This window comes from Chanos chanos, chromosome 4 (assembly GCF_902362185.1).
Source record: "Chanos chanos chromosome 4, fChaCha1.1, whole genome shotgun sequence".
Classification (NCBI taxonomy): domain Eukaryota; kingdom Metazoa; phylum Chordata; class Actinopteri; order Gonorynchiformes; family Chanidae; genus Chanos; species Chanos chanos.
In genome coordinates, this window is record NC_044498.1 from 10245174 (window position 1) to 10262746 (window position 17573).

General features: G+C 40.3%; 1 protein-coding gene across 1 annotated transcript; it reads left to right on the forward strand.

Annotated features, from left to right (window-relative positions):
- Nucleotides 1–16468, forward strand: kif26bb (kinesin family member 26Bb). Its single transcript, XM_030770932.1, has 16 exons — nucleotides 1–51; nucleotides 221–329; nucleotides 411–580; nucleotides 1394–1744; nucleotides 4270–4418; nucleotides 5786–5957; nucleotides 7173–7367; nucleotides 7958–8051; nucleotides 9313–9575; nucleotides 9869–10052; nucleotides 10599–10789; nucleotides 10916–12185; nucleotides 12963–14182; nucleotides 15161–15319; nucleotides 15779–15929; nucleotides 16269–16468. The coding sequence occupies exons 1-16, from the start codon at nucleotides 1–3 to the stop codon at nucleotides 16466–16468; spliced, it is 4929 nt and encodes a 1642-aa protein (XP_030626792.1).
- Nucleotides 16469–17573: the final 1105 nt, after the last annotated feature.

Here is a 17573-nt window from a genome sequence, read left to right on the forward strand (position 1 = left end):
ATGGAGAAGATAAGCAGCTCTTCAGGTTCATCGGGGAGTCCAAGGTATTTGGTAAGTAGACACATAAAATTTTCTAACGCTTACGCGTTACTTGTGTGTAAAAATGACAAAGGCGAAACCGTAAATTATGTTAGTGTCGATATAAACGTACAGTATGCTTTATTGTGTTTCAATTGCCTTTCCGATAAAGTGTGTAAACCTCCCCTTTGACCACTTGTAGGTGACTGGTGTTCAGACGGGCTCCCTGTCCAGTAAGAGACTGTGTCACGCTGTGCGTATGAAAACTCCGCTGGAGCGTCTCCCACCTGAAGGTGCTGGTTCTACGATTGGTACGCACAGAGGTCCATACATAGGACCGGATTTATTCACTCCGGAGTCTTTCCTTCTGTACTCCAGCTCCACTCTTTCAGGGTCCAAACAGCCGCGGGACTCTCCTTGTAGAGGTCCTGAATACAGTTCTGCATCCCTTTGCCTCCCTGTATCGGACAAAGGAATTTTGTGTGAAAAATGTATTGCCCAGCTTGAGGTCCTGAAGGAGAAAACACACAGTCTTTTAGTTCCAAGAGACGTCGCCTCTAAGGTAAGAACAGTACTTTGGCGGTGTTTTGTTTGTTCAGTGTCCTACGTTACGCGTTACCATTCATTACGCAATTTGTGCATGTATGAGGATTAATTATTCAATGTCTTTATATTAGCTAGTAATTTTGATGATACTCTGAATGCATGTAACCCCATCAGTGCGGCTGGTGTTTCACATATCCATTAAACATAAAGGCACATGTGGTCTTTTTCTACGGCAACCGAGTTTAAATCGATTAGTGTCTGCAATCGGAATATGACTCATAGAAATCTCATCCAGCTCCCATTACCCAGGGAGATGGAAAGAGATGGACAAAATATGAAAACCCGATCCCTATTGGGAATCATATGAAAAAATGCGATCCTTACAAATGCATTTGTGGGCAACTTGTGCATATCTGTCTGGTGTGGAAGAGAGAAAATAGGTTAGTGGATCACTTAGAATTCACTGTTATATTCATGTCTGGGGCCAGCCACATCAGTATCTGATTATGTGGTAAAATGTTGTGTGACATTATATGACTAGCTCCTGTATTATCTTGCAGTGTGGGTAGTTATGTCTTTAGGTATTTATTCTGCATGATCAATTTCAAATGTCAAATGGTTAAAAATGGGATCCTAAGCAAAAATATCTGACCAAAACAATCAGGTGAAAAAGGATTAATATGTTTATTATTTACAACCATGTACATATGTAACGTTAATAACATGCTTGCACTGAAATTACTTGATATTCACATGTGTCGCAGAAATAAGTTCTAGTGTTCAAGATCAGTGAATGTCCTTCCAAACTGTTTTTCTCTCTTCCCTTCAGGACCCAAAATTTGGTACATTCCAACTACCTGTGGGTGCCACAGAGACCTGGGATGAGCCAGGCCCTCTCTGTGATATTTGCGGCACTCACCTGAGCCAGCTGAAGCAGGCGGCTGTCCACATGGTCCTTACCCAGGAGCATGCCATATGGGCTAGTCCGTCCTCTGCCAACATCTTTACCAACTCTCCTGCCTCAGGCGTGCATACTTTCCCTAGAATCTCCACCTCTCACTCTGGTCCCTCTGAGCCTAGGCGGGTGCCCGGCAATCTGGGGATGGAGAAATGGGTCAAAGGAAATCAGCACCTGGAGGTCACGTCTCAGAGTAATGGAATCACAGTGCTGCCTCATGAGGTGGGCATCACTGCTGAATTAGTTTGTTCCACTTCGTTTTAAATGCCCTTGTTTGTTTGTTTGTTTGTTTGTTTGTTTGTTTTCATTTGTCTGTTTTTCCTTTTTTTTTAACGCTAATATTGTGGGACTTAACTGTTTGTGGCAAATGATCCTTGATGCATAACTTAGGAATGCATTACGTCAGAATGCAAACTATCAGCAATAGTTTCATTAGATATTTGCCTTTAGCATAAACACATTCTAATGCTCGATAAAATACCACACAGAGCTTTCAGTTGTTTCTTTTCACGTGTATCCTACAGAGTACTTGGATCATGAAGAAAGGGCAGTCCATGTCAGCCTCCACATTCCACTTATTCTATTATATGGTTTAAGTGATTTTGATGATTTGTGTATCCCAGACCTCTTAGGACCATTATCTTCTGTGCTCGGGGTCATCTATATGCAGTGTATCAAGGCCAGTCACTTGGGTATCATATTATGTGTGCTGGGACATGTGTGTCAACTACTGATTCATAGCCCTCCAATCAGTCCCAATTAGATCCTAAGCCGCAGATACAGCCCAGTTATGACTAATGGAGAGAAGGAGATTGTGATTTATTTCTGCCATGAAGCAGCAAGTCAAAAAAAAGTGCAGCATGATCAATATCATGGTAATATTTAATGACTGGTGAAATATTCATACCCTCACAGGGCCAGGCCGTAAATAAAACTGAAATGGGAATGCATTAAAGGGGTAGGTTTGGGAGTGGAGAGCTAAGACATCACCATGATTGTTCACTGGAGTGAATTCTCTTCGTGGTGCTTGTATGAAAACAGACCACAGCGATTAGTTGAGCTCCACTTCATTACTCAAACATCCATGAACCTGTTATTAAGACTTCATGCACTTACATCACCACGGTGCATGTTCTAATAGAATCTACATGGAGCCAGAAAGATTTGATTATTTTGGTAATGTTACTTTGGTGTTGCTGAGCAATTTAGTTTGCAACGGCGTGTGCAAATGGGATTGTGAAGATTCACTGAAGTGCAGAGGGTAATAAGAGATATGGAAAGCAGGCTTTGGCAGCTTGACAGAGCGAGAGAGAGAGAGAGAGCGAGAGCGAGAAAGAGAAAACAAGGGAGGAGAGACGGAGAAAAGTAGGGGAAAGAGTCTTTGTCAGGAGGATCTGGAGCATTTCCTGACTCCTTAACTTAAGCAATTTCCCACCTTTTCTCCACATTTGTTGTTAAAACAGTTCTCTGCAAAATAGTATTTACTATACAGCACTGTTAAGAACGTACTAGTCATTCTTTGAGGTAATAAAAAAAAAAAAAATGCATTTGCATGGAGGTGTATAATTCATAAATGTTTCTTAGCAGTTCTTAATAAAGTAAAATTGGAATTAGAAACATTGGAATCAATTTGTTTCAGAATCGAATTCAAGTTCACGAACAGTGAATTCCAATAAACCACAAATTTTAATTTGTGCCAAATAGGTCTAAAGATCAGACTGAGAACAGAGTAATGCAAAGAAAGTCAGAAGGAGCATCTCCCCTTCTTATTCCAGATGGCTATGCACCCTGAGGATGTCTCTCAGCACTAATTGGCATTATGGCATGGGTTAGATGTACTTTGTGGCAGGAGGAAGCGGAGGACTCTTGTTTTGCTCGGCTGAAATAAAACATTGATGAGACATGAAACCAGGGAATGCGCAGTGTTCAGAGTGACCTGGGCTGTGTCTAAGACTGCAGAGAGGCGCCATCATTGTTTGAGCGGATGGGAGAGAGAGAGAGAGAGAGAGAGAGAGAGAGAGACAGGACCCAGCTTCCACTCACAGCCGCTGGGTTGATACGAAATGCTTGCCTGGACTTGGATTTCTTCAGACTGTGTTTGTGACCTCAGGCAGCCATTTGGTATATGCTCAAGCATATTTAAGAGGGTTCATGACTTCATCTGAACATCTGAGTCATTTTGAATGCAGCAAAACGCCTGTTCCTAATAATAGACTATGAGTTCAGTGTGCTGCAAACCTACTTTCTCATTAGCTCAACCTACTATGGTTGAACTTCTGTTCATCTGTAGCTAGCATTGTTCAGCTTGCATAGCATCCATCAAGGTCTAAATCCATTTTATTGCTTTACAGCCCAGGAATATGAGGATTTAATTTTTGTTTCTCTTTATCTATATTCTTTTATTTAGTAGAAAAGCTAATTTATTACTTTCTAATAGAGATTACCAGAGATAATGTAAAAATGTTTATTATACACCTCTCGATGTGCAATGCATTTCAACCACGGGCAGTTTATCTGTCATTATGTCAGAACCTCTAAGAACAAGATTCTTTTGGTATTGACATGCTTATTGAATGCTGATATACACCCTGGCATTGTAAGGTTTTTATCATAAATTCATCACTCATTATTTTTATTTACAGTGAAAAATGAAGACTAAAGCTTATCTGGATGAAAATAAGATGATGCTTGCCCCAAGTCAGGTCTCCCTAAGATGGATTCTTTGTCCCTTCTTATCCATGTTCCAGGTTTCCTCAGAGGAGAGAAAAGGAAAAAAGAAAGGTGCCATGCCCTCAGCAGCACTCTGCCACCTAGGAACCCATCTGCCATCTCTCCCTCCTCGAGTATCAGCCCTTCTCCCTATGGGGACCTCAGCAGCTGTGTCATTCTTTGTCAGGTGAGAGCTGCAGAGAGCAATGCCCATGTTATTGATATGAACACAGTCTGAACCTGTGAGACAGGGATAGCTATAATTAGAAGCAAATGCAAAGCTTAAACAGATGGAACAAAAGAAGTTTGACTCCTGCCGGCTTCGATAATGAGTTCTCATATAGTGCATATTGAGTTTGGAATGAACTTTTAACCCCGTCTCATCCAGTTTGGAATTGTTAATGCCATGTACTGTCCCGAGCCCCCAGCATCTCATCACCCCTACATCAGTCCAGATCAGTAAGAACTAAGCTATGAGCCCTCCAATACATGAGAAAACATCAGCCTGTTCTTTTTGCCCGCCCAGTTTGCATGTGTCTCCATGGCAATGCAACCATGTGTGGAGGCCCACCCCATTTCCCCGTAGGTTTGCCAGCATGTGTTATTAACACTCTCCGCTTACGCTGTGAGTGTTGATAGGGAGAGTATCCTGACCACTGACCTTTCCAGAACATATAATTGTTCTTTGCAATGTCTGACTCGACCGGAGGTATCGCTGGGATTTGAATTTTCAATCCCAATTTTGAATTTACAAATTGCCACCAGAGCGCCCTACACATAGATATTCACAAGCCACTGCGAAAAGGATTAGTGCACATGACATTTTATGTGTAAAATCTCAAGATTTCCCACCCACAGGGAAACTGAGCCAAGACATTTCGAGAGTTAGAGAGATTGTCACTAAATCATGTTTGATTTAGTAACAATAGATATGTTCTTGTGATTTTGCCTCAGATTCTGTAATGGAGATACCTCACTTAGGCAAGTTTTAATGGGCTTCCTCATTATGCCAGAGATGGTGACAATGATGGCACACGCCCCACCCTAAAGTGGAGCCGACCAGTCCCCAAGACTGTGCTGGTGTAACCTAAAAATATGGTTGTCAGTACACTTCTGCCTTGTTAAGGGCAGGCCAATAGTTAAGCTGTAACAACTGAATAAAATAATTTTTGTCCAAAAAAGAGGAATTCGATCATTCTGGTTATGGTGCTTTGGTGTCACTGAGCAATTCTGGTTTGCAGCGGCAAGTGCAAATGGGAGCATTAGGGTTGATTTGTGTGCAGAGCGAAATAAGAGATAGAGTATGCTGCCACTGGCGGTTTGTTAGAGAGAGATGGGGAACAGAGAATGAGGCTGAGAGAAAAGTGGGACAAAGAGTATCTTTTCTTTGTGGTGGACCCAGAGGACATTTTGACTTGGAGGATATTGAAAGAACGATGATATCATGCAATCAACCCTGTTCATTATAAACTGTCAGTATCAGTTATCTAAAATTTTTTTAGAAACAATCAGCCGCAGGGGCAACAACAAACAAGACACTTTTTATTTTTCTAGGGCAGCACAGAAGTTGAACCTGACCACTAGGAGGCGAAGGCAAGGCGATGAAAGTGACCTCACCACCTGCCAAAGCAACTTCAGTAGTATCCTCCAGACAGCACCTCCCCCTGTGCCTCCAAGCCTCTTCCAAGTTCTAAATAAAGGCAAGGAGTCATCAGGAATGGGAAAGGTATGATTCCTCTGCTTCTGGTAATTCTGTTTTTCCTTTTAAGATTGACGTGTTCTTACAGAATTTTCCTACTCTAAAGTAAGTCAAATGATGCAAATATGGAAAAAAAACAAAAAAGAAAAAGGAAAAGAAGCACAGTTATTAACTGTATTTTCAGTAAATCATTTTATGTGCATGATGTTGCAACAAGACCTTTGACTTTATGTAAACTAATTAATTTAATCTTTTTTTTTTTTTGCATTACAAAGTAGAATTCTGTTGTTTTTGTGAGTAGAATGTCTTTATGCTTTAAGTTTAAATAAACTATGCACTCACATCCCTCGTGCCTTACTCAAAGATTAGATCACTTCTCTTGCAGCTCGGGGCAACTTCAACTGCAGTGTGTGCTCTTACACTCTCGGAAGCATTAAATGTGACGATAATATCCGACTCCTTTGCAGTATGTGAGACAAGGAAAATCAATTAAGTTTAACTGTGGAGTGCCCTTTACTTTTCACAGTTCACATTGATGATGATCTTGAGTCTCATATTGCAGCAGTAATAAGGCTACCTGGTGGTGAGCATGCACTCAACTGAACACGCAGACTGAATATAATACAGTAAATGGACTCTTAAATAATTCATCTCCCATAAATATGATTTGACAGATGCTTGATGGAAATAGAGATACCTGCCTTTATCACTCCATCCAACATATCTTGGGGCAATTACCCAAAACATTTGCTAAGTGATGCAGCCAGTAGCCCTAAACTTGGGAAAGATAAGCTCATCTTTTAAATCTTATAACAGTATTTCCATCACATAATATTTAAATGTAATAGGAATCTGTCTTCACAGAAAAGGTCTGTGAAACAGTCTGATGTCACATGGTACACAAAGTGCACTATGAATGTGGTAAAAGCAATCAAACTTAAAAGCTATCTAAAGTGTCCGGTGGTTTTTGTCTGCACAGCTGAGTTGATCCTTGGTTTTGTGTATTGGACATGTATTGGACAAAGTGTTAAAATAACTGTGTTAAACTTTTAAGAGTGTTACAATTTTCGATATATGCCTTCTATATGGAAAGTACAAAATGTCAAACACTTCACAGGTGCAATTATCGTTTGAATGTCCGAACCATCAGTAACCATCCGTAAGGACACAGCGGCGTAATTTACAGATGATAAACGTGAAAATGTTTTCAAAATTGTAATGTATTTTTTATATTTTACCCAGGTCAAAGTGATGTTGCGAGTTTGTCCGTCCTTTATGGAAGACTCATCACAGTCACACTGCTTCAAGTTAGATACTCAGAAGAAACAGGTCACTGTTCTTGACCCGTTATCCCATGTTTCGCTGAAGACTGCAGGCATTACATTCTCTCCAAAAACCTTCACATTTGATGCTGTCTTCAGCCAAGAGACATCCCAGGTCAGAACCATTGCTTAGACACATCTGTCTGATGAACTGAAAACTTATGCATACATGAGTTGTAAACCAAATCCATTGAATTTCTTTTTTTTTTTTTTAAATTATCTTCAGTTTTGTGATTTTTTGTGTTTGTGCAAAATTCAGTTTTAATGATACAATGCAGTTTTTCCATTGGCTGTGTATTAATCCATTTTATGTTAATTTTTAATGTTAGTATCATAAGCAAAAACATCTATCCCACAATCCCACATGATTATTGAAATTTCTGAATCCCGATATGTCACCTGCCCCAATCCATACATTTTGAAGTGTTCAACACTTTCACAAAAACGCTTGTATACAATGCGCAACTAGGATTCTGGCAGCGAAAGTCTGACCTAATCTGCAGACTAAGACTTTTTGCCTGTTTTTTTTCTGGTTTGGAAAAAGGTTGTTGATCCTTGATCAGACTTCCTGTATTCTAAAAGGGTATCTTGTTTTTGTTTGTTTGTTTGTTTGCTTTTGTTTTGCTTTTTTCCCCCAAGGTGCAACCCCTACCAATACTAGTATTTAACAGTAAGTTGATGTTTTCTCTCCATTAACTGCTGTAGGCTGAGGTGTGTGAGGGCACTTTGTCTGAAGTTCTTAAGTCTGTGATTGGTGGAGCTGATGGCTGCATCTTTAGCTTTGGACACACTAAAGTGGGTGAGTGGAAAACTGTATACTGTATAGACCCTTTGCTAAAAGCTGCTTTCCACCATTTTTATCCAATATAAAAGAGCTTTGTCCTGTCTGGACTGTTTCTGTAGTACATGTGTAAGTGTTTTAGTGCACTTCTTTCAAGTTCTGTTCCACTTATCATTCACCATGCACGTAAATAAAAGTAGATCCATCAATTATACATTACAAGTTGTTTGAAGGTTACGCTCCTCTCTTATCTTATCTCTTATCTTCCCAAATACTTTTTCCAGGCAGTAGACATGGGTTGAAACTTAATGGACGCACTCTAAATGCGTTCGTCTTTTAGTGTGTTCTCAACTCTGTGTGTCACTGTGGTTGATCATTTTTCAAGATCTTTATTGGCTGTCTGGGCAAAATAATGAAAATGTGATGTGAAATTTACCTTGGTGCTGGCTCTCTACCCATTACATCACTGGCTATTAAGCAGATTGAATTAGTTGCCCTCTGTAAGAGCTGACGGTCCACAGTGAAAGGGCATAAATCTTTATAACTAGAGATGGACTGGAGAACAGTAATGGTACAGAGGTTCAATTTAATTGATGTAGATATCCCATAATATATTCTACAGCACGTTTAGATTTAAAAACAAATTTTCAAATTTGTCACAGAAAGCAAAACTGAAAATCAACATGATACCCATATAATATTTAACATGGTGTTTTTTTTTATCATGTGTTTATGTTGCTTTGAATGAAAAGATTCATTCTACACGGATCCAAAATCATCTGTGTGTTCTAGTTTTGAAAGGGAAATGTACCCTTTTGATGTACTGGCACATTATAACTGTTTGTTTGCCATTTGACAATCCCACAGACAGTTTTTCAATCAGGCATTTGGATTTTTCTTTTTTTTAATATATGAAAATGTTCACTTTTTAACAACTTAAAATGTGAAATACCATCAAAACTGCATTCCTTTGTTGTGTCACTAATGGTGGTGACTTTGTCAACAGTAAATTTCCAAGTAAACTAATTTTGAAATGTCAAAAAAAAAAGAAAAAGAAAAGACCTTTATTGTGCCAATGCAGGGTCACCTATATTGTATGTAATTTTGTTGGTATTGACCTCAGTCCTTCTGTCACAAGGCATGATGAAGCAGTGTCTTTTACCACTGACCTTTTCTTGGTCTTTTAGGATATAAATCTATTTTCAGTCACAACAAGTCAGCTTACAGCAGATGTGCATTGATATAATTTATGGATATCAAAATGTATTTTGGCTAACAGGAACATATTACACAATGATTGGATATGATGACTGCACACAAAATCTTGGAATCATCCCATCTGCCATCACTTGGCTTTTTAAGCTTATTAACAAGAAGAAGGAGAAGATGGGTGTGAATATCTCCGTACACATATCTGCTTTGGAAGTCTGTGGAAAGAATGAGGTTCTAAAGGACTTATTGTCTGGAGTAGATTCAGGTGATCTTCCAGACAGCCATAAGCCAAATGTATACCTTCTTGAGGACCCTCTATCTGGAATACAGGTAAGGACCAAAACACCCTAACAAGAGAGGTGCCAAACGCTTATAAATCAATATACACTGTAGGCTGTAATATGTGTTAGTGTACGTTAATATTCATGGCATACTGAAATAAAATACTATCCCTATCAATGCTATCACATTTCCAGAGCTCTACCATGGCATGTGCAATTTATATAAAATCAAATACTATTCAAAATTCAGTATATCCTCGTCGGTATAATAGATTTTTGCAACCGTGTTGGTGAGACTTAGTGAAACTGCAAGTCCCTTAACTTGTTACACTGTCATTCCAGCTTTGCAACCAGAGTTTACAGTGTGCCTCCACTGCTGAGAGGGCAGCCTATCTTCTGGATGTGGCTCTTACTTCTCGCATCAGCAATGTACCAGGTTGCAGTAGTGTGCCCAAAAACAGCAGTCACATGTTTTTCACCTTCCATATTCTCCAGAATCACTTAGACAGCAGCATCAAAGCTGCAAGTGAGTACAGTCCCTCCTAAAGTTCAGGTTTTGTGCAATGAGTGGTGTTTTATGAACTGGATAAAATCTCTTGTTTTATTTTCTTTTATTTTCTTTTTTGCAAATTAAGACCTTATAATATGTTTTAATGACAGTCACATTGCACAGTGCTTATGGTTATAAATGCACACAGGATAAAAGAAAATAACTGAATGGATAATTGTGCAGTAGTTAATATTTTTATTGTCAGTTCAGGCTGCAACCAGGCTTAAAAGACATAATCCTGTTATTACATAGTCCTAATTTCTGCTGGTTTTCCCTCCAATTTCTCTCTCTTTCTGTGTGGCTGATAGAAATCATGGAGTACAGCAGGCTCAACCTTATACACTTTGGTGACTGTGTAGGTGACAGCAATAAGAACATTACAGAGCACTGTCTTTTTGACCTTGGAAATGTCATTATGGCCCTGCTGAGTGGACATAAGAATAAGCACTGTGGTCTTAACAAGTATGTCTGATTTACCAGTAACCTATTTATTACGAATCTAAAATGTACGAACAGTTTAAGTCGCTACATTGTCTTCATTTGTTTCCTACAGGGACAGTAAACTGGCCATGTTGCTGCAAGAATCCATGGGCAACATTAACTGCCACACTGTAATGATTGCCCATATCTCTGCCTCTTATGGAGACCTCTCAGAGAGTCTCTGCACCATTCAAATTATGTCGCGTCTCCGTAGAGAGCAAAAGAAGGCCAAGGTACAATTCAGATGTATCTAGATATGCAGTGAATTAAACCAGTGTTATTTTAATGAATATGTTTCATGATTAATTTACCATATCTGCAGTACAGCGCCTCTTAATACCTTTGTTCTCCATCTTTAGAAATCAGCCTCTTGCTCACCCAGAGGAAGAAGCATGGGTAGAGAGAGGAAAATGCATCAGTCTAATGGTCTAAGAACTTTCCAATTAGGAGATAATGTGGACCACAACCTCTCCCTGCCACAGCTCTGTGATCTAGGGGATTGTTATGGAAGTGACAAGTCTTGTGACACAGTCGTCCATGTGGATCCAAATGGATGGGTCCTCCCTGATAAAGCTGTTACCAGTAAGACCAAAGCATTTGTGCCCATTATCCCTTCTTTACACACAAACAAGGCAGAAACAGAGAAGTCATTATTTTCAGTGCAAAATGAAGTCTCACAGCCAATAGAGACTCACGTAATGCGGAGACAAACGGAGAAAGAGAAGAATAAACAAAACCAATTACCAGTGGCAAATGAAGGACCCAGTAAACCTCATCAAGACTGTCTCAAGTGCAACACTTTTGCTGAATTGCAAGAGCGACTGTATTGTATTGATGGGAGTGAGTTAGTTAGCATGTCTGCAGATGCTTTGATCAAATCAGAACCTATGCCAAGCCTCACAAATGGAAAAGAAATTAACAGAACAGCTACAGCGATGTCTGCCAGACAACTGGAGATAAAGAGTGAAAGCAAAAAAGATGCCACTATCTGTAACACTGACAAGATACCTTCTGCTGCCCATACCAAAGATGACCGATTACATCCAACAGATTCACAAGCTTATTTCCAGACGCAAGTATCTCTAGGAAACCAACATTGCCCAGAACCATTCCCGAGGAATGAGGCACCCGTCGCCATGGCCCTGCCGCTAGATAACCAAAAGATGTTTCTGGATGACCCCTTGCTCCAATCTGACATGCGGATTTCTCCTGTAGGAAAGAGCTCCTCTTCCTCTTTCTCTTCTACCTTGTCTGCTAACTTGACCTCCCCTGTGACTGACCCTGTCATGTGCAATGACGTCATTCCTCAGAGTTCCACAGAGATTCCAAAGAAGGAGATGAAGGCCATCATCACTATAACCGTTCAGCATCCTTTGGACCTAAATGGGCAGGATGAACTTGTGTACACAGTGGTGGAGGAGCTGACAATAGATAGTGGAGCAATAGAAAGAGACAGATCCACGAACATAATAAGTTTCAATGACTCACGTATCAAGTCGTTGGTATCAGGATCTCAGCCTGGGAGGATTGTCAGTAGCATTACTGAGGAACAAAAAATCATTGATGTTTCCTCCTCGGCAATGACCTCAGATGGTAAACCCCCTAAGCCCCTACCTAATTCACCTGCCGGTAACATTATTTCTTGTCAAGTCTCTTCTTCTAACCTTACTCTCAATGAAATAAATGAGGTTTGTGATACAGAGTGCTCTTTTGAGCCATACACAAAGCAAACAGAGTCCCTAACTGACACTCAAAAATTAAATGTTTTTAGTGATGGGACAAGTGACTGCTTAATGGATTCAAGGGATGAGACATCTTTAATGAAATTCAGCAGTGGGCTCATTTATACAAATGGGGTAAACAGGAAAAATAGAGAAGCTATGAAGAATACGTTGTCAGCAAGCAAAGGTAGAAATTCTTCAGTCAATCCCTCTGGAAATGGGAAATATGTAGAACGCATCAAATCAAATGTGATAAAACAGCCTTGCACAGATGAGACACCAAGTGTCAAGATGGATGCCAAAACAGGACCAACAAATCCTCTTGCCTTCAGGTATACTGAGATGAACATTAATCAGACTCTCAGCATTTCAAAACCAAAAGAGCCTCTCAGTGAAGAGAAGGCAGAAAGGAGGACTCCAGGGAGAAGATCCCACCACGGTAAGAGACAGTATTCAAAAGGTGCTGAATCCACCCTCTCTCCAGTGGCTCCAAGAAAATTACCACATGATTTTAAAACAGAGTCACCCAGGAAACAGGCTCCTACTGGATATTCAACGAACAGTTATGTCACAACAACCAGCCTGCCAAGAAATTGGTCTGGGCTTTACAAACGTGACGGCACTGTAGATGACTGTCCTCCCTGCATGAATACAAAGCCAAAGCAATCTGAAAGGACTACATCAGTTCCACCAAGTCCGAGGAGTACCCTGGAGAGGAGGCAGTCTTTGACCAAACAGTGCATCTTTGCATGGGCTAAACAGAGTCTGCCAATTCCTTCCATGTGGAAGTGCAGTCCCAATCAGAAAAGGACAAGCAGCATGCAACCCAGCATGTCCAGCAGTCCCGAAGAAAGTGATATGTCACCTCTCTTGACGGCTAGACGAGAGATTGGCAAGGACAGTCCAAGATCTCCCGTTGAGGAAAGCAGCAGACTCTTCAGTGCAAGACTGGAACAATTAACAAATCGAAGTCACTCATTGCGCGGATCACCATTAGACTTCTCTGACTTAGATTCCTTAAAAAAGAGTGATTCTATGATCTCTCTGGCCTCCAGTGGAAGTGTGGAGGGATATTGTCCTGCAGGCTCTGTCGACAGGAAATCTTTGGAGCAGTGCATTAATATGGCCACTCATGGCTCAAAGGGTGAATGGGATCCAGTGATGCACAGGCTTGGTAGGAGCAGTCGACGGGTTCCAAAGTTTTTCCCTATCCATGACAGTGATAGGAGTAACTCAACAGAATCATGCAAAGACAATCAATCTAAGACTTCAGACAAGCATGTATCTGATCCAAAGGTCCACACATTGCCAGTTACGTGCTCCAAAGATTCAACCTTTTCCCCCAAATCCACCAAACGTTCACTGAATAGGAGTTCAAGTCTGTCCCCTAATGGAGTATCTTATAACCGAAATGTGTGGCGTACCCAGTCCCTAACCCGCAATCAAGGTTCTGGCCTAATTACAAAGTCCTCTCAAAAAGTCATGAATGGGCGTATCTCTGAGCTCCTACAAACAAGCAGAGAATCCCTATCTAGTCGTGGCCAAATGTGTTCAGATCTGGAAGAAAATAAGAGTTCAAAGGGAAAAGTACCATTATTGGTTCACACCTTGCCTTCTCCTTACAGTAGGATCACTGCCCCTCGTAAGCCAAACTATTGTAGTGGCCATGCCAGTGATAACACCAGTGTGCTAAGTGGAGAACTTCCTCCTGCCATGTGTAAGACAGCTCTGCTGTACAACAGGAACAGCATGTTCAGCAGTGGGTATGAAAGTATGATGAGAGACAGTGAGGCTACGTGCAGCAGTATTTCAACGCGAGAGTCCATCAGTGATCGTAGCTGCCCCCTCAACTCTTCAAAAGGTGCCAAGGGCTCAAGGAAAAGGAGCAAAACAGGTAAGGACATGGCTGTCTTATGAATGAATAATGCACTGCATTTGCGGAAAGGCTGAAGAGTGTTAGGAACCTCTTGATGTGATCTGTGTAATACCTTTTATGTGTACCGTTACTCCACTTCTCTGACATATAGACAATTATCTCTGAAACTTAGATGCAAAAGATATAAAATATTTTTAAATTCTTCTGTTTTTATTTACACCCTTCCATCATTTTGTGAGTGTAATGCATTCCTGAAAAAGCCTCAGTAAAATGAAAATGTATTTACCATAAATTTCGATGGGAAATATTTATTTATGCCTTACTGAGGCCCCCAATTTTGCACACATTTATGCTAAAACAATGTTAAATCCCATGATATGGGCACAGTTACTTCAAAAGATAGCCAAACTTATCATAAGATAATATGGCATTTTACTTTACAAATTACTCTGTGATATCGCTGTTTACTTGCCCTTATCAAGCGCTTTCATAGCTCTGCTTAGGACTGCAAACACAACAGTAGAATACAGCACATGCTATAGTAATGCTACGTGCACAGCAGTATGCCCTGTGGTTTTATGTAAATAGGTGCATGGTATTGTCACTGTTATTGTATTTACCTTGTCCAGTAACAGGTACTTTTCCCATGTTATGATGGTGTGATTGATCTTGAGATTGTGTTTTCTTTGATGCTGCCCTTGTGAGGGAGTAGCAAACCACTCTAAAGGACGATTGTCTTTAACTGCTGTTGTTTCGTGCACTGTTGTTGTTTCGAGTCACTTTCGCAGCTTTAGCTTTGAAACGATACATAGTAATTCGCTCGCAGAGAGCAGGAAATCCAAATGTGTTGGTAGCTTGTATTCAGCTGCCCTCAATGCCCTGTTTCATCTTTGTCATATTATTAAGATATTGACTCAACTTAGTATATCAGCTCACAGCCCTGCATAAAAGTGTAAAACACGCATATAATTTCAACATTTGTCCTGGAACCTACACTCACAGGTCAGAGGAGGCCATCACAAGACACCCTTCTGTCTTTGAGGAGGTCATGCAGCGGTCCCAAGGTGCACTGGGTGGACAGAGGAGTTTCTGATTCTTATGAAATCAAAGTCTATGAAATTGATGATGTAGAGCGTTTGCAGAAAAAAGGAGAAGCAGGCAACAAGGTAAAGCCCAAAAGACATTTACACATACCATTTTAAACCATTTCGAAATGGATAGGTAGCAGGTAGCCTCAAAAGTGAGGGTTATTTGGATTCCAAGGTTGTGGGTCAAATGGAGAGTGTCATTAAACTGGTAGTCAAAGTCGTTATTATAAAAATGAAAATTGAAAATCCAGATGCCTAGCACTGATGTTGCGCCTTCCAAATATTTCCTGTAATTCAGTGGGTCTGTATGATTGCCGCTTACACTGAAAATAGCAACCAGAAATATACATAATCAATTCATCAGTTTGTTCATTAATATTTAATAGAAGGACAAATATTGCATTTCCAACAATACCAAAAATTTGGTTGGGTGGGCCTGTTATATATATACACTGTTCACGTTTGATCAAGATCATGGTCTAGCTTACTGAACATGTGCTTCCAAATCTAAACCCTCATACTGGCCATGTTGAACAGGGTGTAATCTGCTTCAGTGCCAAACTGAAATTCCTGGAACATCGTCAGCAGAGGATTGCTGAAGTGCGGGCCAAATACAACGCCTTGAAGAGGGAGCTGGAGATTTTGAAGCAGCACCTAATGGTCGACCCAAGGAAATGGATACAGGAGTGTGAGTGTTACAGTTTACAAGAACGCCTTATTCTGTTCCTCAGCTTGAACATGTACTGTACTGTCGCTTGAGTTCTTCCCAATGGTAATTTAAATGTTTTCTTCACGGCATCGTAATGGTTTCACTAACGATGTAATCTTGTAGATAACATTTTCTTATTTTGACAGTTTATCACACTCTTTCCCTCCCCTCATCATTAAAGTTTTGAGTTGAATGTGTTTCCAAAAATGCAGCAGCCTGTCTTCTGTATGTCATGTATGAAACAGTATGCCGGGACTTCTGAGATAAAACCGTCTTGCTGATAACATCGCTGTTTAATTTTTGTTATGTGTTTCGCAGTTGATCTGTGGCAGACTTTTGAAGTGGACTCCCTGGAGCATCTGGAGGCCTTGGAGTTGGTCACAGAAAGACTAGAGAGCAGAGTCACACGGTGCAAAGCTCGTTTAATGATGGTCACATGTTTTGACGTCACACCGAAACACAAAGGAAAGAGACGCTGTTGGCAAGTGCTAGACCATAAAGGCTTTGTGGGAATTTAGGATGCAAATATGTGCCTCAGAATCAATCATGCTCAAATCTTTCCTGATATACATGCAGCATGTTTGAACTGATGCTCGTATTGCACCAACATTCCGTTCACGCCTCTTAAACACCACAGTGGTCCTTAATTCAAATTAAGGTTACATTAGTTTTGACCAGACCAGACAGCATACCAAATTTGCTGGGCTGTCTTTGCTATGCCGAGACAGTGGCTTAGGACTGATCTTTGCTTGGGGTCAAGAGTGGGTCAACATAAATTACTGAAAAACAAAGCAGCAGCTACAAATGAAAGGAAGAGGCCTTGGGTCACACTTTCCAGTTCTGACAAATTTTTCAAATGACTCAGATCCACGGCGTCCTCCACACAAACAATCAGAATCAGAAGACAATAAAAAAGTTGGAGGCATTTTTTCTACACATCCATTGTTGAAGTAGCGTCTTTTTTTCTGACAGGATTAAAAATGATTTACTGAAATTCTCATTCCATTTGAAATCTTTTTTTGTTTATTATTATTTTCATTTTTTCCATGTGTGGCACTGTTAATATGTGTTCAAATGCTTTACTTACGTCGACTAAATTTATTTAAATGCTACGAAAATGAATTGTATTACAAGACCATTTTAAATAAACACAAGGAAACATCTTAATGTATTGAGATTTAATTCACGTTGTTTCTCCTTAATGTGGCAAGTGTGCCAAAAGAAGTGGCTTCCAGGGTCTGCTAAAGTTATACATAGAGTTACAACTATAATGCAGCCAATCAGCCTGTCGTACTGTCAGTGCAGATATAACTCATCGATGTAACCAGGGGAAGAGGTCACACAGGATTCACTCAGACGGTGGGGGGAAAGGTAGCTTATTGTAATGTTGAGTCATTACAGCGTAAATTCCAGTCGTGGCTCTCATGTGCCCGAGCCACATTTGTCCCTTCCGCTCCACTTCCTAAATATTACGTCTCCTTTAAAAACCCTTCCAAATCTGAAAACACTCCAGATGCAAACAGCGTGTATTTATTTATTTATCTTAAGAAACAAGGTTTTCCGATTTATTTAAAAGTACAATGAATTTTCCACACGTGTGAATACGCATTCATTCGAAAGTTT

Bases quoted from the DNA above. Each gene is read 5' to 3' on its own strand.
- kif26bb (XM_030770932.1), top strand. From the start codon at position 1: ATGGAGAAGATAAGCAGCTCTTCAGGTTCATCGGGGAGTCCAAGGTAT. The intron at 8,052-9,312 runs GTGAGTGGAAAA...TTTGGCTAACAG, and splicing joins CTTTGGACACACTAAAGTGG to GAACATATTACACAATGATT. The intron at 10,790-10,915 runs GTACAATTCAGA...CTCCATCTTTAG, and splicing joins GAGAGCAAAAGAAGGCCAAG to AAATCAGCCTCTTGCTCACC.